Genomic DNA, 22112 nt, shown 5'->3' on the forward strand with positions numbered 1-22112 from the left:
CAGAATTTTCTCGTTATCAGTGTAACGCAAGAAGCGTGCACCAATGTCCAGATTATCCCAGGACTTCCCCAAGGCACGGTGAACCCATTCAAAGGGCAGGGGGTTCCTGCTCACCTTCGGCCACTAGCAATTGACAGCATAGAGTCTGCACAGTCACCAAAACATGTTCTGTGTCCTCCCCTTCATGTTGTTCAAAAAGCTGGGTGACTCATTGCTGTCACACAATCAGTTGCTCATCATGCTCCTCAGCCTTGGCCTCCAACTTTGCCATGTGGTTCCCTAAGTCCTGCATAACAATGTTCTCCCTGGAAGCCTTGATTTCACCTTTAATTTCCACCAGGTATTGCTTTAAGTGCCAAGAGTTGACAGATGGACCTCGGGTGTCCCCCAGCGAGCCAGCAGTATCAGACTCCAAGACCAGAGCCGATGGTGGTGGGGTCTCCTAGCCAAAGGCTGAGTCGTGGCCTTGCCCTTCTTCGCTACCAAATTCTGCAGCTTACTTATGGAAAAGCACTTGGTAAAACAAATGAGAACAGTTCAAATAAAGTTTGAGTACGGATGAGTGCAGTTGAAGGGTGATTGATGCTAGAGTATAGAGGAGCCATGGAATCACACCACCATCTAGTCAAGTGATGTCAATTCCTCTCCAAGATCGATTCACTTATACCTATTCTACACCACTTAAGATTTTGTAGACCTCAATCATATCACCTGTCAGCCATCTCTTTTCCAAACTGAAGAGCCCTAACCTCTTTAGCCTTTCCTCATATGGAAGGAGTTTCATCCCTTTTATCATTTTGGTCACCCTTCTTTGAACCTTTTCTAATTCCACTCTATCTTTTTTGAGATACGGTGACCAGAATTGAGTGCAATAATCAAGGTGAGGTCACACCGTGGACGATACAGAGGCATTATAATATTCTTGCTCTTATTTACCATCCCTTTCCTAATAATTCCTAGCATCCTGTTTGTTTGTTTGTTTGTTTGTTTGTTTTGGCTGCCGCCACACACTGGACAGAAAATTTCAGCATATTGTCTACAATTACAACTAGATCTTTTTCTTGAGTGCTGAAACCTAAGGTGGACCCTAGCATCATGTAAGAATGATTCAGATTATTCTTCCCAATGTGTATCACTTTGTATTTGTCCACATTAAATTTCATTTGCCATTTGGATGCCCGGTTTTCTAGTTTCCTAAGGTCTTCCTGCAATTTTTCACAATGCAATCTACATGTGTTTTGGAAACTTTGAATAGTTTTGTGTCATCTGCAAATGTAATCACCTCACTCATCACTCGATTTTCCAGAACATTTCTAAATATTTAAATAGCACCAGTCCCAGTACAGATCCCTGCGGCACTCCACTGAGAAAAATGGCCATTTAACCTTATCCTCTGTTTTCTGTCCAATGACCAATTCCTCCTAATCCACAGAAGGACATTGCCTCCTATCCCATGATGTTTTAATTTTCTCAGGAGTCTCTCATGAGGAACTTTGTCAAAAGCTTCTGAAAATCCAGATACACTACATCAATCGGCTCACCTTTATCCACATGTTTATTTACGCCTTCAAAGAAATGAATCAAATTGGCGAGGCAAGACTTCCCGTGGCTGAACCCATGCTAACTCTGGCCCATTAAACAATGTTTGTCTATGTGCTCCGTAATTTTATATTTTTATAATAGATTACACTATTTTCTCTGACACTGAAGTCAGACTTACAAGCCCATAATTTCCTGGAGCACCCCTGGCTAGTCTCTAATCTTCAGGCACTGTGGATGATTTTCATGACAGTTGGAGATCTCTAACAACAGATCAGCAATTTCATGTTAAATCTTTCAGTATCCTGGGGGTCTATGCCATCTGGTCCAGGTGATTCATCACTCTAACTTGTCAGTTTGGCTCAGTACATCTTCCAGGTTCAGTTCCTCCACATCATCAGCCTTGAAAACCATTCCCGGTACAGGTAGATCTCTTACTACTTCTTCTGTAAAGACTGAAGCAAAGAATTTATTCAGTCTCTCCACTATGACCTTATCCTCCCTGAGTGCCCCTGTTTCTCCTTTATGCTCTAATGGTCCCGCATATTCCCTCATAGACTTTCTGCTTCTGTTGTACCTGAAAAAGATGTTACTATGAGTTTTTGTCTCCACAGCAAGTTTTTCTTATATTCTCTTTTAGCCTTCCTTATCAGTTCTTTGCGCCTGGTTTGACACTGCTTATGTTGTTTCTTATTTTCTTCACTTGGATACTTTTCCCATTCTTTGAAGGATTCTCTTTTGGCTCTAATAGCTTCTCTCTCTTTACCTTTTAACCATGCTGACTGACATAAGTACATAAGTATTGCCATACTGGGACAGATCAAAGGTCCATCAAGCCCAGCATCCTGTTTCCAACAGTGACCAATCCAGGTTACAAGTACCTGGCAAAATCCCAAAACAGTACAATAAATTTTATGCTGCTTATCCTAGAAATAAGCAGTGGATTTTCCACAAGTTCATTTTAATAATGGCTTATGGACTTTTCTTTTAGGAAGCTATTCAAACTTTTTAAACCCCCGCTAAGCTAACTGCTTTTACTACATTCTCTGGCAAAGAATTCCAGAGTTTAATTACATGTTGAGTATGAAATATTTTCTCCGATTCATTTTGAATTTTCTACTTTGTAGCTTCATCACATGCCCCCTAGTCCTAGTATTTTTGGAAAGAGTAAACAAGCAATTCACGTCTACCCATTCCACTCCACTCATTTTTATAGACCTCTATCATATCTCCCCTCAGCTATCATTTGCTCTTCTTTCCACCTTTGTTAATACGTGAAATATATCTGGTCTGGGCTTCCACAATGGTATTTTTAACCATTTTCCTCATTTTGTCATAGTCACCCTTTCGAAAATTGAATGCTGCTACAGTAAATTTCTTTAGTGACTTCACTCCAGATATCACCTCAAATTTGATCATGTGATGATCACTGTTTCCCAGCGGATCCAATAGTGTTACCTCTCGTACCATGCCCTGCATTCTATTATGGATTAGATCTAAAATCTCCCCTTTTTCTCAGTTCTTGGACCAGTTGCTTCAAGAAGCAGTCATTCATTGCATCTAAGTGTTTTACCTCCCCAGTGCTCCCTGATGTAGCATTTATCCAGTCAACATTGGGCTAATTGAAATCACCTATTATTATATTGTTGCCCAATTTGCCAGCTTTCCTAATTTATGTAAACATTTGTTCATCTGTCTATTTGTTTTGTCCTGGCAGAGTGTAGTACAGCCCTACCAGTATACTCTTTCCCTTCACACATGTAATTTTGTCCACAAGGATATTTATTTTGCTTTACTCAATTCCCTCTTTAACATATAGCACAACCCCCCCCCCCCCCCCATCCAATTTGATTCACTCTATCATTGCGATATAATTTGTACCCTGGGTCTCTGAGATGCCTGTTGTATCTACCTTTTCATTTAGTGCTATATACTCCATCTCTCCCATCTTACTTTTTAGGCTTCTAGCATTTGTATATATACACTTCCAATTGTGTTTTTTCCCAGCATCTACAAGATGCTTTCAGTTGACAGGGATAATTTGCATCCTTTACTCCCATTAAACACTCCAGGCTTTCTTTCTCCATTATTGAAACCTGTAATAGAGAACTAATATCATTATTTAGGAGGAAGTATTTGTTTATTTGTTTGAGTGTCGTTTGTTTTCTCCATTGTTGAAGATATATTTGTGCTGTTACATGGATTTATTGAAACAATGACATTGAGAAATGACAGTGCTCACATAATCAAGGCAAGAACATTGCCCGATGGTAATACAAACACACTTATGTCTTCCATTCTAAAAGATTACCAACAGATACTTTTCAGTAATTGGAATTACAGAAATCCTTGCATTTATGTCATACTAGTTGATGTTATTGCCTTTTCTTGTAGACACAAAGCTATATAGATAATATTTAGAAGGCACTAGGATTAATTTTTAACAACCCGCTCAGCGGCTAGGTTGTGGCTGGAAATTTATCAGCTATAACATTGCTGACTAGATTTAAGCCTGCTGTCCAGGTTCATGGATGTAGCTGGCTAAACACCATAGGAGCTAGCTCTCTGGGTGCTGAGCACCCCTGATATTGAGCAAATTCCCTCATTTGCCAGGGAAGGGTTATTTGTATTTTGTTTGGCACTCCAATCATTTTGAAATGTTGGTGCCTATGCTAAACACAAGTGACTTGAGCTGATAATTCACCATAGCAGTTTAAGTTTCCCATCCCTGTGACCAAACCCCACACCTGATCCTGCCATCATTTTAGCTGCTGTTACAGTTGCATATAGAAAAATGCAGCTATATTTAGCAAGTCATGAAGGGTAAATTGTGAGATGGTCAAGTCTACCTTCCAAAGTCGGGCAGAGATGACTTTTTGAAAATATATCTCTAAATGTTTAAACATTTCTGGAGAGAAAGGGTCAATAAAGAATTAGGCCATCAAGACAGATAGGCACAGAGGTCTTCCACCCAAGATATTAAGCAGGAGATACCAGAGGACTGAGGAAAGAGGAACAAACTGCTCATCCCCTTGTTACCCCTCAATATTGTTCTCTGCCCCCCAGATGTACCCATTTGTTCTCCAAGTTGATGGAAAGTTGTAAATGAACTGATGATTATATTGTAGAGAACAAGGCAGTAATCAGAACCAGTCCCTAAATTCACATGCAAAATGTACACCTGCTCCCAAGAAGCTTTAAATGTGTGCATGTAGTCAATGCGTATATTTAACATATTTTATAAAATGCATGTGCAAATCATAGCTCTGCCTAAACTATGCCCTCATGAATAAATATGCTTAGCATGCACATAAGTAAATGCCATCTTGGTGTGTGTACATATATGTGGGTATATGGCCAAGCACGTTCATAAAAGGCCTTTTCCTTGTGTAAACTAGGCTTTGCACACAGGAAAAAAAACTGTATAAAATTACTTTCTTAATTAAAAAACAAAACTATAGAAATATTAAAAAATAAATAAGAATAAGAAAACAAAAAAATGGATAAGAAACCTAGTCTTGATTATATAAATCTTCACACTTCTTGACTCAGTAGTGGAAGCCCCTTTCGCAGGCAAACAACCATGAATCTATTAGGAAAGGTTTTCAGGATATCCCTATTGAATTCAGTAGGGATATCCTGGAAACCTGGCCTGTTTGCGGCCCTCGAGGACTGAACTTAGACAAGTCTGTATTAGGATAATGGTTTACCAGCTTTGCACAGTAGGAGGGTACAATTTTTGCCCATTCCGTTTGACAGACTAACTCGAACCCTTTCATGTAAGCTGTGGATTGTCTGTCGACTGCAGTCTTCAATTCTTGCCACAGATCTTTTGTTGGATTCGGGCCTAGGCCTTGATTGGGCCACTCAAACATTCACTTTTCTACTTCCTTGGCTTCTCTATTGCTGCTTTTGCTTTGTGCTTAGGATCTATGTCTTGTTGAATGGTGAATCTGTGCAGAGCTGTTAGAGGTTTTCCTTGTACTATTCACCATCTATCTTTTCCTTAATATTCATAAGCCTTTCTGTTCTTGCAAAGCACGTTTCCAAAATAATGCCACCATCTCCATGCTTTACTACAGGGATAATGTTGACAACATGATGTGCTATGTTTGTTTTACACCATGCATAGCATTTAAACATTAAAACCAAAAGTTACTTGTGATCTCTGTTTTCATCAATTACAGTAACCATTGATTTGGTGTAAGGAACCCTACAGAATCCGGGTCTGTGGAGTCAAGTTGTGGGGAAAGTAAGGGGGGAGATGAGAGAGTGATGGGAAGTGAGGAGAAAAGGGGGACATTTTTTATGAAGATGTCAATAATAGTTAAAACCAATGTATCAGTCTTACCATTTTCATTGTTGGAATTGTAACAAATTTGTCTTATTGGCAGTGTTAATAGAAAAAAACTTTGTCGCATCAGACCATGAAACTTTCTCCCATTTGCATGTGATGTGTCCTTTCTTGAGCGGTAACTTCCTTCTTCCTACCTTCCCATATGAACCATGTTTGTGGAATAATCTTGTTAAATATTCAACATTTCTCTCAGTCTCAACCAGAGACCCTATAGTGCTTTTAAAGTAATCTAAAGGCCTCACAGTGGCTTTCCTTTGCAGCTTCTTTAATCCATAGTTACTGACTTTGGTGGGATAGCCTGATTGGGGCAGTGTCTTAGTGCCAAACTGTTTACAATTTTAAAATTATGGACATAACAGTGCTTCAAGATATATTCAAACAGATTAAAATGTCTTTTAACCTTCCTCCAATTCATATCTACTATAATAAAACTCACCCTCAACGTTCTGAAGACAACGTTCTGAAGTCACTCAGTCACTCACTGAAGGGTTCATGGATTCATGGTAGTGAAGCCATAACACTGACCATGTCTCTCTGCCCCGCCCTCGCATGACGGACCAAGCAGAATAAACACCCTCAACATTCTGAAACACAAAGGACCATCACAACACCGTTCCCAGGCAACACTAGGCAACGTAAGACGGACCAATCAGAGGAAACTACGTGACAATAAGGGAGGAGCATTCCCCAGCAGAATGGCTCATTATCTGTGCAGCACAGAGAGCACAGAAACACCGCTGGAACGAGAGAAGAATATTCCTGCTTTGGGTATATGCAAAAATAGACCGGGGGGGGGGGGATTTTTAAATGCCTAATGCCAGTACTGAAGAGTGCCAGAGGGCCTATAGCACAGACTATATTTGGGATCGCTTGACATGGAGTCAGAGGAGCCGGAAAACAACGTGCCCGTCACCATCTGGGACGTGGGCGAACAGGACAAGCTGCGGCCCAGCTGGAAGGATTACCCGCGACCCAGCCAGCAGCAAACAGCGACCAAGGAAGGGGGAGGAGTACTCCTTCCCTGCCTAGGAATCACTGGAGACTGGCTGCCAAACTAACGAAACAACCGCACACCGACGCACCACCTCCATCATTCGAAAGGCATCCACTCTTTCTTCAACAGAAATGCAAACTAATAATATAAAACAAACAAGAATACATGGTTTCTCAGGCAGCTGAAGGTATCTCCCCACCCCCCTTCCTCTTCCCCTTTTGCCGAAGCGGCCAAGGACGTGCCCAACCATCCCCAGCCTCAGGCAAGCTGTCTCCCACCTCGGGGATTCCCCGAGCACCCAAAAAAAGACGGCGCTGTTTCCTGCAGCACATAAATTTTCCAGCATTCCCCTGCAGCCGGCCTGAAATGGACCAAACATACCGGATCACCCCCCGACAGTCCGAGACCGTGCTCTTCTCCCTTCCGCCAACTTAAAACAACCATCCCCGTCCTCAGGCAAGCCGTCACCCACCTCCAGGATGCCCAGAACCCCAGCCCAATGGAAAAAGATGGCGCTGCTTCCAACAGCACATTTCTCTTCCAGCATTCCCCTACAGCAGCCCTGAAACGGCAAAAAAATACCGACAGACAAAGAACGTGCTCCTCTACCTTCCGCCCATCTAAAACAACACTGCTGCCTCAGCACAACACAAAAAAAAAAACATGGAAAAAAAAAACAACACTCAACAAAGGCTGACCCCCCTACAACCACATTTACATTTCACCAACAGAAAGACCCCCCTCCACAAACCTCCTTGAAAGACAAAACCACTCACACACAATACAACATAAACACACCCTCAAAGCCACACACCAATCCATCCCACTTTGCCAGCACAGCACAGCACATCCCCCAACCCCCAAGCAAAAAACAAAACAAAAAAGACACACATCAACAACCTGCACACACACCGCACCCTCACACACACACACACACAAAATAACTCTGTGACACATACACACACACACACACAAAAACCACATGCTAGCGCCCGTTTCATTGGTTTCGGAAACGGGCCTTTTTTACTAGTCTAATATAATAAAACGCACCGTGAACATTCTGAGGACAAAGATTCTGAAGTCACAGCACATGATAAAGGGTTCATGGTTTCATGGTGGTGAAGCCATCCGACATAACACGGACCTATCAGAAGGGACCTATCAGAAGGGGCTTGCCCACTAACAAAGCAGAACTGTTACCAGGCAACGGAATGCGACATAGAACTCACCTATCAGAAGAAAAAAACAGAAGAAGGGAGGAGCATTCAGCTGTAGAATGCCTCATTGTCTGAGCAGCACAGAGAGCAGACGAACGCCGCTGGAAAAAGAGAATATCCCAGCACTGGGTATGTACACAAATATTGTTGTTGGACCCGGGGAAACAGGAGTACAGCGTGCCCCTCACCATCTGCAACGTGCGCCGCCACCTGCAAAAATTAAACCCGACCTAGCCTGCATCACAGACTGACCCAGGCGGGGGGACGAGTAGGGAAACTTCCCTACTCCTCCCCAGCCTAGGATTCGGTAGAGACTGGCTGGCAAACTGCTTGAATATACAAAACCGCTAATTCCTTCAATATACAAAACCGGAGGCAACAAAGAAAAAAAAAAAAGAAGCGTGCCCCTCGCCATCTGCGACGTGTGCCGCCACCTGCAAAAATTAAACCCGACCTAGCCTGCATCACAGACTGACCCAGGCGGGGGGAGGAGTAGGGAAACTTCCCTACTCCTCCCCAGCCTAGGATTCGGTACAGACTGGCTGGCAAACTGCTTGAATATACAAAACCGCTAACTCCTTCAATATACAAAACCGGAGGCAACAAAGAAAAAAAAAACATTATCACGCACGTGCACATAACTGGAACACCTCCCCCCCTTCACCTTCTCACAAACCAAGCAACCCAGGACGTGCAAAACCATCCCCCGCCTCAAAAAACCCATCACCCACCTCGAGGATGCACACACCGCGCTGCTTCCCGCTGCGCATTCGTCCTGCATTCCTCCTGCATCGTTCCTACACTGCTGCCCTATAACGAACCGAAAAAGTGGCGTACTCTCCCTTCCGCAAACCACACCACCCAAAACAAGATGCCGCTGCTTGCCACAAGGACCAAAAATACCGTTAAAACCAACGGCCACAGACAGTGCTGCTCTCCCGCCAACCAACAAAAAACATCCCCGGCATAAGGCAACCCCTAACCCACCTCAAGGATTCCCCGACCTCAATCACCCCGGGAAAAGACAGCGCCGCTTCATACAGTGCTTTTCTCTTCAAAGGAAAAACTACAGGAGAAAAAAAAAACTACATGCTAGCGCCCGTTTCATTTGTTTCGGAAACGGGCCTTTTTTACTAGTCTTTGAATAACTTTATCCTGGAGTGCTTTCAGCAGCTCCATGTTTGATATGTTTAGAGCCTTGCTTCAAATTCACTTCATACCACTTCATACAACAGAGGCATTTGAATCAGCTCAGTTACTGTGTTTGGACATAGGTGAGCAATGTTTTATCTATTTCTGGACCTTGTTAAGACAGTTTTGGGCTATCAGGAGAGACAAATCAAATTCAACTTTTTTAGTCACATACATATTTTTTGACACAAAGTAGCTTTTAGACAGGAAATAGAATCATCATTGGAGATATTCAAGACCCTCTTATTTATTTATTTATTTGTTTGTTTGTAGCATTTGTATTCCACATTTTCCCACCAATTTGCAGGCTCAATGTGGCTTCCATTTGCTGTAATGATGGTTGCCATTTCCGGTAACAGAATTACAAATGGTATTGCATTAAGGTGTATACATACATGGTGACATACATGGATCATAACATATATGGAACAGATCATGGTGTATATATATATATATATATATATATATATATATATATAAAATACCTAAACGTGGTATATATCTCTCTATATAAAAGGCAACACCAACGTTCTAAGAAGCCTCCAGCCGGAAGTGTGAAGGGGGCGAGATATCCGGTTTTCCTATGAGTGTCTGCCCCGCCCTCTCTGTAACACAGTCAGTGAAGGAAAACAGCAGAGCACGAAATCAAATCGCTGGCTCTGTAACAGTGAAGGACTCAGAGGGGAGAGGGGAGAGGGGAGAGAGGCCAGAGGGCAGGGACACACACACTCCCACATGCACACAGAAGAAAACATTGCTAGCCCCCGTTTCATTTGCATCAGAAACGGGGCTTTTTTACTAGTATATATATAAAATACCTAAACAAAACTAATTCTGCTCTCAACGGTCTAGGTGAAATTAAGGAACATAGATTCTTCATTCTCAACATATTTCCCTGATTGTATGGTATAAAAAGATATCCATTATTCCAGAATCACCCATTAACCAAAAGGTCACTACCAGTGGCCATCTTGTATTAAATTTCTCAATATCCCAACAAATCTCCTTGGTGAAGTTACATAGATGTATGTTAGTTCGCTGGACCATTTCCTGTGTTCTAGAGCTAACTTTCCAAACGTCCAGCAAAGAAATATTCATGGCCAGGGATGCTTTCAGCTTCAGTACTGGGTGCAATTACTAGAAGAAGAAGAACTATTATTATTATTTGTTACATTTTCCCACCTCTTTGCAGGTTCAATGTGGCTTACATAGTGCCAGAGAGCAGTTGCAGGCTCCGGTGTATACAAATACAAAGGTGAAGTTGTGAATGGGTAAGGTTCATGTGGTAGGACCACATAGAGGAAACGTTCGCCGGGGGGGGGGGGGGGTTCGGTGATGGCCATTACAAAGTTTAGCGTTGTTGTGTCGCTGAGATCAGGCAGTTACATTGGATCTGCGGGGTATGCCTTTTTAAACAGGTGGGTCTTAAGTGTCTTTATGAAGTGTAGATGGTCATATATGGTTTTCAAGTCTTTTGGTAGTGCGTTCCATAGTTTTGTGCTGATGTAGGAAAAACTGATTGCGTAAGTTGATTTGTATTTGAGTCCTTTGCAGCTTGGGTAGATTTAGGTACATTCGTGTAGATACGGATGAGTTTCTGGCTGGTAGGTCGATTAGGTCTATCATGTATTCCGGTGCTTCACCGTATATGATTTTGTGGACCATAGTTCATTCTTTCAGTATTTACTTTTTCCTTATGCTAATGTTTATATTTATGATTAATAAAACTTGATATCTATTCTTACTTGAGTGAATTCCTTCAAAAAGCAGTAAATAAACCCTAATAAATAAATATTGCCTTTCATTTAAAAAAAATCAAAGCCGTTCACAATTAAAAACTATGAAACATTTTTTAAAAAACTACAATAATCAACAGGAAAGTGACAGGGAACATAAAAACACATATCCTGAAAAATAGCAAAAAGAAACATTCCCGCAAATCATTTCATCTGTCCAATCAAGTCCCCACCCCCTATGGGAGTGCTTGGGCAAAAAGGTGAGTCTTCACTCATGATCTAAATTTGGGGTAAGACTGTTCTGAATGAATCACTGAGGGAAGAGAATTCCAGAAGGATGGAGCAACAGAACAAAATGCTGTGGCGGGTTGATTCTAAATGAGAACAGTGAACAGCTGAGGTAGTGAGACTATGTGCCCCTTTTACCAAGCTGTGGCAAAAGGGGGCCGGCATTTACACGTGTTTTACACACACGCCAAAGCCCACTTTTACTGCAGCTGGAAAAAGGGAAGGTCTCGCTTTCCTTCAGAAAATGACCAGGCGGCAAGTAAAGCACTTGCCACATGGCCATTTCGGGGGGGGGGGGGGGGGGAGGGAGCCCTCACTGTCACCCATTGAGGTGGCGGCAAGGGCTCCTGCACTAACTTGGCAGTAACCAGGCAGCACGCAGCACTGCCCGATATCTGCCGGGTACACTCCAGCGCTACAAAAATAAATCAAATTTTGTAGTGCCAGAAATGATGGCGTGGTAGAGATGGAAAGTACCGCCAGGCGCTGCAGTAGCCTGGTGGTGGTTCCATTATAGCAAAGTGGTAAGCCCGCATTCGGCTTTCTGCCGCTTAGTAAAAGGAGCCCTATATGCAGTGAACAAGAAGGAATATAGGGGTAATAGGGGAGGAAAGACGGGATGCAATACTTGTATGTAGAACCTTGTAAGTCTGTAAGTATCTTATATTGAATGCGGTGAAAAATAAGTAACCCATGATTTACAGTTGCTTGCCTGTTGGAGGGGCACAAGAATGTGGGCTATTGAAAATCTGAATACTACTATTTAGCATTTCTATAGCGCTACAAGGCGTACGCAGCGCTGCACAAACATAGAAGAAAGACTGCTCAAAGAGTTTACAATCTAATAGACAAAAAATAAATAAAGTAAGCAAATCAAATCAATTAATGTGAACGGGAAGGAAGAGAGGAGGGTAGGTGGAGGTGAGTGGTTACAAGTGATTACGAGTCAAAAGCAATGTTAAAGAGGTGGGCTTTCAGTCTAGATTTAAAGGTGGCCAAGGATGGGGCAAGACGTAGGGGCTCAGGAAATTTATTCCAGGCGTAGGGTGCAGCGAGACAGAAGGCGCGAAGTCTGGAGTTGGCAGTAGTGGAGAAGGGAACAGATAAGAAGGATTTATCCATGGAGCGGAGTGCACAGGAAGGGGTGTAGGGAAGAATGAGTGTGGAGAGATACTGGGGAGCAGCAGAGTGAGTACATTTATAGGAATGGATTTTGGCGTGGACGAAGGCAAGTTGGATGGTTTATTAATGCACAAAAATACTGGATGTTTAGGTTTTAGTGAGAGAATATGGAACTAGGTTACAACCAATGACTGACAGCTGGGTGATCCCTGTAAGAGATTCCATGAAATCCTTGGGTTTGGTTGGGATCAGAAGGGACTGGGCAAAAACAACTCTCCCAGGTTGGTCTTTAGTAGACTGCATATGGTTAAGCGACTTAAGCCTTATATTGATCCACAGGCCCTTCGTATAGTCATGCAACCCACAGTTCTTACTGCAGTGCACTTTATATGGGCTTGACAGCCAAAATGGCTGAATCACTTCTAATTGGTCCAAAACACCGCTGCTCATATTGTTACCAAAAAATGCAGCAAACTCAATGAAAACCACAATGCAAATGCAAAGACCTCCAAAAAACCAAACGACTGCCAACCACTCCAAACTTCCAAGCCTGTATTCCATAATATATATGTGTGTAGACAACCCCCCCTCGGTGTCACCGTGCCTCAACCCGCACTGACCAGTGCCCTAGACGCTTCAGCCTTTCCTCATAGGGAAGTCGTCCCATCCTGTTTATTATTTTCATCGCCCTTCTCTGTACCTTTTCTAATTCCACTATAACTTTTTTGAATGCAGTGACCAGAATTGAACACAATATTCGAGGTGCGGTCACACCATGGACTGATACAAAGGCATTATAATGTCCTCACTTTTGTTTTCCCATTTTTTTCCTAATAATACCTAACATTCTATTTGCTTTCTTAGCCACCGCAGCACACTGATCAGAGGGTTTCAATGTATCATCAACAACGACGCCGAGATCCATTTCTCGGTCGGTGACTCCTAACGTGGAACATTGCATTACGTAGCTATAGTTCGGGTTCCTCGTTCCAACATGCATCACTTTGCACTTGCTCACATTAAACGTCATCCTAACCAACAGTTATATGAATGTTGACATTAATATATCCAAGAACACAGAGAAACTATTGGATTCTTTTTTGGATTTCAGTGTAATGCTTTAAATAGTATATAAGTGATTTTTGATATGCAGCCAGTCTTGCCTTGCTCAGTATGACTAGACTTTCACTTTTTCAGATGAAAGAGTAATAACAGCATTTTATAGCTTATTAACAACAAAATGTTTTCACTGGACAACCATGATGAAAAGCCATGAGATTCTGGCATTTCTAGCTTGAGTGTCTGAAGTGGCTCAGATTGTGATGAAAGAGCTTTTGTGCTTTCTGAATAATGAAACTCCAGCACACAGAACAGTGGTCTAAAAAGCTTCTGCTCTCAGCAGGCTGAGTTAAGAAGATCCACATTTATAGCAAAAAGGCAGTGATCAAATAGGCATGTTCTGCAGAATGAGGTCCTCCCAGACCCAAAGGCCAATCGGGCTTTTGATGGTCGGTCAATCCTGCATCACTAAGGTCTGACAGACAATTAAGTCCCCATTTACAAAAATGAACTAGTACAAGCCATGGTATATTTTTGACTTGGAGATATCAGCCATCCTAAAATTAGGGGAGTGCTATAAATAACAATTTATAGTGTGCCATTAAACTACCCAAGCTGATAAACTAGCATACTGAACCTTACATTAATTTACAGAAGCTGAATATACAATAAACCATATTTCTGACATTCATAAATTCTTTGGTGTTGATCGTATATACTTGGTAATGATCCAGCATTTAACACATGCATAATTTTTCAGCCATCCTCAATCCTTCCTTACAATTACCACGTAACTGTTATTTTGCTGGGATACTATCAAATTCTGGGGTCCTTCTACTAAGGTGGTCTGAAAAATAGCCTGAAGTAGTGTAAGCGCAGGTTTTGGGTGCACTCAGAATCATTTTTCAGCGCACCTGTAAAAAAGACCTTTTTTAAACTTTTTCCGAAAATGGACTTGCGGCAAAATGAAAATTACTGCGTGTCCATTTTGGGTTTGAGTCCTTACCGCCAGCCATTGATCTAGCGGTAAACTCTCATGTGGTAACCGGGCGATAATGACCTACGCATGCCAAATGACACTTGGCACGCATCCGATATACGTGTCAGAAAATAAAAATTCTTTTTTTGGATGCACATATCGGACGCTCATAGACGTTCACGCGGCTTAGTAAAAGGGCCCCTCTGTTATTAAGTAGGGAGCGTATGCAGAGACATTGCTTTGGAACACTTTCCAACATTAAATTGTAGAAGGGCTGTGTGTGGTTGTAGGGTGAAGAGTTGTGGCAGAAGTTTGTAGGGGGCGTGAATGTTTCTGGGGGTGTATTATGTTTGAAGGTGGGTGGAGTTGTGCAAGTGGAAGGTGTGTATATGTTCCATCAGAGGCAAATTAAGGTATAGGCAAACTAGGTGTGTGCCTAGGGCTGAAATATTTAGGAGGGGCCTTCTCAGATATGCTAATTTAGAAGCTTCCTAGACAGATTATTGGTAAATTGGCTGCTGACAGAAAGAAGAATGGGGGAGGGGCAGAGGAGTCACCACTGCCAACAGAGCCCCCCCCCCCCCCCCCCCCCCCAAGCATATTATTCTCCTGTCAGCAGGAGGAAAGCAAGCAGCAGAAACACTTAATTGCTGTTTCTTCTTTTGTTGCTTTTCTTCTGCTGGCCCCATTGGCAGAAGTTTTAAAAGAATTTGTATTACAGTGTGAGGCCCTTTTGGAAAACTGGGAAAGCTTTGCTAGATACATACGAGAATTCCTCCGTAGATGTCACTTCATAGAGGGGTCTTTTTATCAAGCTGCGGTAAAAAGCGGTCCTAGCACACCCTTACCCAGGACTTCCCCGTTGGCTCAGGTCATTTTTACTGGTGCTAGAAAATGGCCACTTTTCCCTTTTGTGCATTATTAGTCATGTGCCTAATGTTGTTATTAACAAAAAATAGCATGTGAGCCCTTACCGCCACCCATTATTTAGGCAGTGAGCACTCAAGCACTAATCCCACATTAATCAATTAGCATTCGGCAATATAGCTGTGCTAACTGATTCGTACTGTCACACCCACGCTCCACCCCCAGACATGCCCCCTGCAAGAAAAATTATTTAGCGTGTGGTTTGTACATGCACATTCGGAAATCTCCGTGGGATGCCCGAGACCAGAGTTCCCTTTTTTTTATTATTTATTTATGCATCCTTGTATCCCACTATTATCCAAAAATAAGTTTCGGTTCAAAGTGGCTTACAATTAACATTTTGGTGGAATTACAGTGGTGTTGTGCAATGTTGAGAGGGCATCTATAGTTCGTGTGGTTATTCATAGAGTTTTTGAAGAGAGATTTGAAGTGGAAAAGGTAGTGGTAGCTTTTGTGTTCAGTTGTAGAGTTTTGGTGATATTTATTCATATAGTTTTTGAAGAGGTAGATTTGAAAGGAAGGCGATGGTATCTTTGTGATTAACTGTAGAATATTTTGAAGAGGTAGGTTTTCATTTCTTTTCTGAATTGGAGGAGATTTGTGATGCTTCTTATGATTTTGGTATCGAGTTCAACCATTTGGAACCCAGGTAGCTACATCCTGCTGTGTAGACAGTTTTGTAGATGGTGTTTTTGCAGTTGGGTAGATGTAGGAGTAGGTAGTTTCTGTTTTCTGGGCTGGCATTTTTTGAGGATAATTCAATCATGTTAAGCATATATTCGTGTGCCATTCCAAATAGTATCTTGAAAATTAGGGTGCTCGCTTTGAAAAATATTTTTGCCATATTATCTTGTCATTTTTAGTATTTTCTGTAATGTAGTTTGATATTAACATTATCATATTTAATATGGTGTACATTATCTTAAGGTATGGAAAAAATGCAATTAAGTGGTGCAGTGAATGAAAATGAAATGAACTTTAGCAGCCCAGCTGTATAAATGTATATCAGTGAATCAGTAATGCTCAGATGAACAACTAATTCCCTCTTGAGCCTTCTGTGTCAAATGGTATGAATAGTGATTGGTCCTGCATGATTGCTCTCTCAACACTGACTTAATGCTTTAAATTACTTTCATTGTCCTGTGATTGGGATCCTTTGCAGTTATCAGATTGGTGGAATATTAGAGAGGGAGAGACTCTTCAGGGCTAAATCTCCTTTCCGCTGAATGGAATGAGACATTGAAGCTGCTAGCTTCTGTAATATGAGAAGAATAGAGTTTGCATGGTATAAAAATGAAAACAGGCATGAAGAAAGAACGTACCCTGTCGGCTCTCAAAAATAAAATTAGTGGAAAACCCTAACAGAGTTAGGATAGAAAGGCACACAGTTTGATTGATTAGTGGAAAACCCTAACTAGGACCCCCTTTTACTAAGGCATGCTCACATTTTTAGCGGTTGCTAAAATTGGGTGCCCACTAAACGTTAGAGATGCCAATGCATTCCTATGGGCGTCTCTAACATTTAGCGTGTGCTAAAAATGTGAGCGCACCTTAGTAAAAGACGCCCAATGTTAGGATAGAAAGGCACACAGTTTGATTCATCCCAGCTCTTTCCTCTTGGGGGTCTCTATTTGCTTCTTATGGGACTAGCAAGGCTTGTTCTCAGTCTCCTCAAACTGTGTACTGTTTAAATGAACCTGTAAATTTTAAGGATTATTTTTTGCTGTTCTGGAAATGAAGGGCCCAATATTCACAGGGATATTTTATAAATTGTTTTTTATGCATAAAAGGCCTCTTACTAAATTAAGTCATGCTTAAAATGATGTGTGATGCAAATAGCTGCATGCTCGGGGGAGGAGTTTGCTGGAACGTAGGTGGAGTTGTGAATATGTAAGTACAGTAGTCAAATAGTTGCAAGGCAGGTGGTCCGCCAAATCCAATATGGAAGATAAAACAAGAAGGCAAAAGCTCCCAGAAATTTAACATAAAATGCCGGACATGGTCATGTTTCGCCAGGATAAAATGGCTGCGTCAGGGGCAGATATAAAATTCCAAAAATAGCCTGGCTGATGTAACTGTTAAAACATAGCAAGCTAGATTCTGGGATCAGTCTCTCAGCGTTTTAATGAGAGACTAATCCCAACTGTTCCCCTATCTGTGGATTTTCAGTAACACTACTTGGATACTGTTGCCAAAAATCCCTCTAAACGCCCCAGCACTCTTCGTGTAGTACTGGAGCAGGGTTAGGATGATGTAAGGGCATTTTGCCTAACTATTTGGATAGTGACGGTATTCAGCCACTATGAGAGTAATTTTATAACAGGTTGCCTAGGGCCCCTTTTACAAATCCCCAGCGTGCCATCATTGTAAAAGCAATTAAACAAGAATACAAGAAAGTAAACTGCCATAAATGATAGGAAAACTCTATTATACAAATCTAAACACATACAATATAAATAAACTAAAACACACATATTCTATTCAATCCCCTAAAAGGGGACATGTGCGCACACTACCGGCTTCCTAATAAATAAATAAATAATTTATCTTGCAGAGGACGTGAGTGGCCATGTCTGTGTTAATCAGCGCAGCCACATTGTCACGCACTGACTAATTAGCACATGAGCCCTATCCACATAGAAAATAGGCTTTGATAAGGTCCCCATGCAGTAATGGCCATGCGGTACTGGCAACATTACTATGTGGCCATTGATGCAGAAAATAGAAAATTGGTTATTTTCCAGCCACAGCAAAAAGTGGCCTTAGCGCACAGGAAAGATCCATATAAGTGTGTGTACTATGGCCAAGTTTTGCAGCAGCTTTATAAAAGGGCTCTTTAGTTTTCCAAGAGGTGTGGTAAAGGCATGGAGAGGGTGTGGTTAGCGTGGGCCTATAATATTAACATGGATTTGCCATCCTACAAACGGAATCCATGCCGTAGACAAAATGTCTGGCCAGCAACATTTATAGCTGCCTCAAGGCATGAATAAAGAGCTTACTTGAAGGGACAGATACAAAAGCCATGCTCAAGTCCACTGCCCATCAGAGTCAGAGCCTTTTGTAAAATGCAATGGCAGCTTTCCCCGACCATACCTCGGTGTCTAAATTCCCCTCTCTACATCCTATCTAAAATCTGCCTTTAGGTGTCTTTATAAAATGCCAGTACAAATCCTGCAGAAATCACACACAAAATGAAGATGTGGATGTTTACACCTGCTTGGAAGCAGGTGTGAATGTGTGTATGTAACGCACTCATGAGCATGTGTATTTTATAAAGTACATGAGCAATCCCGACTCCTCCGGTATTGTACCTTGCAATACGTCTATACTAAAGTCATATGCAACTGCATCCTATCTGCGCAAGAGGTAATATTTAAGTATGCACATAAATTATAATATGTTATAATGTACATGTATACTTCCAAAGTATGTGCTATCATTCCAAACTTTTTATGTTTGCGCTGGTCAGTATTTTATAGCTGTCATTTATGCCTGTTTGTGGCCACATCCACATTAAACTGACTAAAATATCATACCAAACTACGTGCCCGCTTATAAAATTGCCCTCATACTGTGAAGGACCACTCAGAACATGTCTCATTTCTCTAGAGAGAAAATCTTGCATTTTATTGTTTCTCACCTGTTGTTATTAACATGCATGACCGCTTTAGCATGCATCAACAAGTTTAACCCTTAACTAACTGCAGGCCCCATTTTCTGAAGTAGGACTTAGAGGTCCTTTTATTAAGCCGTGTAAGTGTCTATGCACACCCAACGCACGCCAAAACGGAGTTACCGCTTGACTACCGCATGGCTCTTGCGGTAATTTCATTTTTGGCGCGTGTCTGCAAAATATTTTTTATTTTCAGGCATGCGTGGCAGACGTGTGGCATTTGGCGCGCATAGGTCATTACTGCCCGGTTACCGCTTCAATCTTTATCACTAGGTCAATGGCTGGCGGTAAGGTCTCAGACCCAAAATGGGCATGCAGCAATTTTCCAGGCGCACTTAAAAATGGATCGGTGCACACCCAAAATCCATGCCTACACTACCACAAACCATTTTTCAGTGCACCTTTGTAAAAGGACCCCTTAGTTATAAATACTGCCTGTTAACAGTGTTAGCGCATGCTAGTAAGCTCTGTTCCCCCGATATTCAAAACTATTTAACCGGCCAGGAACGGCTCCTGGCAGGTTAAATAGGGTTTAAGGGCCCTGTTTAATAAGCCGTGCTATAGGCGCGCTAACTTTTTAGCGCATGTTTAAAATTAGTGCGTTCAAATGCTTGAGACACCCACAGGAATATATGGGTGTCTCTAGCATTAGCATGCGCTAAAAAGTTAGCATGCCTACAACGCACCACATAGCCAGTTAGGCGAAGATATTCAGTGCCAAACCAGCTATGTTGATCAGTCAAAATAGGCTGCTTTAATAGCAGGCCTATATTTGACCACTAAAAAGTTAACCGGTTAGTGCTGAATATCAGCATAGCCGGTTAACTTTTTGGTGGCCAAAATAAACCTGAATATTCAATGCCGGTTGCCAGATATAACCTAGCATTGAATATCTAGGTTTAACGCCGCCAGCATACAGCACACACTCTACCCGCCATCGGCTGAATATCAGGCCCCAGCTGTGTATGTATAGTTCCTTTTTGTAAAATTGCTGTGTAAAAGGATTTATCAGTTCACACATAGGACTCTGCTTTTTTGCCTATGAGTGGTACCTAGGGATTTTAAATTAACTCTGGTAATAAAGAAAATAACATGAAACCTTTTTTATTGGACTAACTTAATATATTTTTTGATTAGCTTTCGAAGGTAACCTTAACTTCGAAAGCTGACAGAGTGCTGACCTTGATTGTGATTTGAGGGGTGGGAGAAGAGGGCTGATATGTGTCCCTGGAGTGATTTTTCATGTAGTTAAGCAATAACTGTTCTGTGTATAGGAATGTAAAAGGGAAACTTAGGGCTTTTTTTTTTAGAAAAGTTTTTTTTTTTTTTTTGCTGGCTTGCTTAAAGAGATTGGCTGTAGCACATCTATTCTCCATGACATTGTTATTACTCTGCATGGTCACAGTAGTCCGGCCACATTTTTCTGTTTTTAATTACAGCATAGCCAGACCTGGTTAATGTGCCCTTGATCTGACTGATAGGAAAGAATGATTTGTGACAGAGAACCTAAGCTTGAGTTTTTGCATGCTGAGAAATGGTAGATTGAAAGTATCAACCTAGTCAGCCTCAGCTTAATCTGGACATTTTACTTTGCATCCTTATTTTTATTTTATTTTATTTTAATTTCATATTGAGAAAAAAAAGAATCTCCCCTAGGCTGATAATAGCAGGAGTGATAAAGTTTGGAAATACCTCACACTGCCAACTCAAAATAATAATTAACACAAGAAAGAACATTTGGCACTGGCATCTGAACAGACAGCATTGTCTAAAACCTGTTGGTCCTCTTCAACAAGATATTTTCTTTTCCAACAGCAAAACAGTATTATGACTTCCAAAGTATTTTTTTAAATTTATTTTTCTGTCTGTCATCTGTTGTTTACATATTCTCTCTTGACCCTTTTCTTCACCCCCTCTCCCCATTACCTTTGCATGCTCAGTTGAAGCCTTCAGACAGGACTATAAGCTGGAGAGGTTCTGTTCCACTCAGTGCTGCTCCTGCTTCTCTTCATCTTCTTCCACTTCATCCTGCCGGTCACCCTCACCACCCTTGCTCTGCCCCAGCAGCCACTCCTGCTGTCAGTACTTGGTGAAGATCCTGGTGACATTCTATCTCTTCATCTTTGTTCATATGTTATGTTTCTTTCCATCAATTCAGCAAACAAGTGCAAAGAAAACGCAAATTCAAAGAGTCAGTCATATGAGTCTGAACCTTCCCACTTCATTCCTTCCTCTGTGCAGTGTAAGTTGAGAGAGAATTTTCAGTTCACATACAGCATGTCCTTAATAGGCAAAATAAACTAATATTGTCAAGACTACTAACCAGCATACATTTTTAAAGTTTTGCTTTCATAAGCAAAGTACTATAGAGTAGGCGCCGTCTGTTGCTTATAAAACTCATTTGACATGTCCTGTAGAAAGGTATGGTTGCCGTGTTAGTCCACTCTTAAGGTTATCAATAGAAATCAAACAAAATAATAATGGAAAAGAAAATAAGATGATACCTTTTTTATTGGACATAACTTAATACATTTCTTGATTAGCTTTCGAAGGTTGCCCTTCTTCGTCAGATCGGAAATAAGCAAATGTGGTAGCAGATAGTATATATAAGTGAAACATCCAAGCATTACTTTGACAGTCTGACAGGGTGGGAGGGTGGGGGTGGGTAGGAGGTATGCATGGGGACATCAAAGCATTTCATTGATATTCTAACAGGATGGGTGTGGGTAGGTGAAAGGATGTTCTGTAAAAGACTTAAAGGGCCAGAAGTCACTAAGGGCCAGAGGAAGCACATAGGAAGTGAATGGGTTTAGTAAAAGAGGCCCTAAGTCTATAAACAAGTGTCTTTAGGTGTCTTGTGTTCTAAACAAAACAGCAATGTGTTTATGCTAACCAACTATTGCCCAGTAGCTTCTATTCCACTTATAATTAAACTCATGGAAGGCATAGTGATGAAACAACTTACTGAATACCTAAATAAACACTCAATCCTGCACGAGTCTCAATCAGGATTTTGGTCAAATCACAGCC

At 41.6% G+C, this 22112-nt stretch overlaps 1 protein-coding gene across 15 annotated transcripts in view; it reads left to right on the plus strand.

The window, feature by feature from the left end:
- CAMK2D (calcium/calmodulin dependent protein kinase II delta) overlaps positions 1-22112 on the plus strand; it is a 559079-nt gene that overhangs the window by 500426 nt on the left and 36541 nt on the right. The window contains exon 17 of one of the 15 annotated variants that reach the window (XM_030190831.1): positions 21241-21324. The exons of the other annotated variants lie outside the window; for them this stretch is intronic. Coding sequence (XP_030046691.1) covers positions 21241-21324 — 84 coding nt within the window. The remainder of the gene's footprint in view (positions 1-21240; positions 21325-22112) is intronic. 15 annotated transcript variants of the gene reach the window in all.

This window comes from Microcaecilia unicolor, chromosome 2 (genome assembly GCF_901765095.1).
Source record: "Microcaecilia unicolor chromosome 2, aMicUni1.1, whole genome shotgun sequence".
Classification (NCBI taxonomy): domain Eukaryota; kingdom Metazoa; phylum Chordata; class Amphibia; order Gymnophiona; family Siphonopidae; genus Microcaecilia; species Microcaecilia unicolor.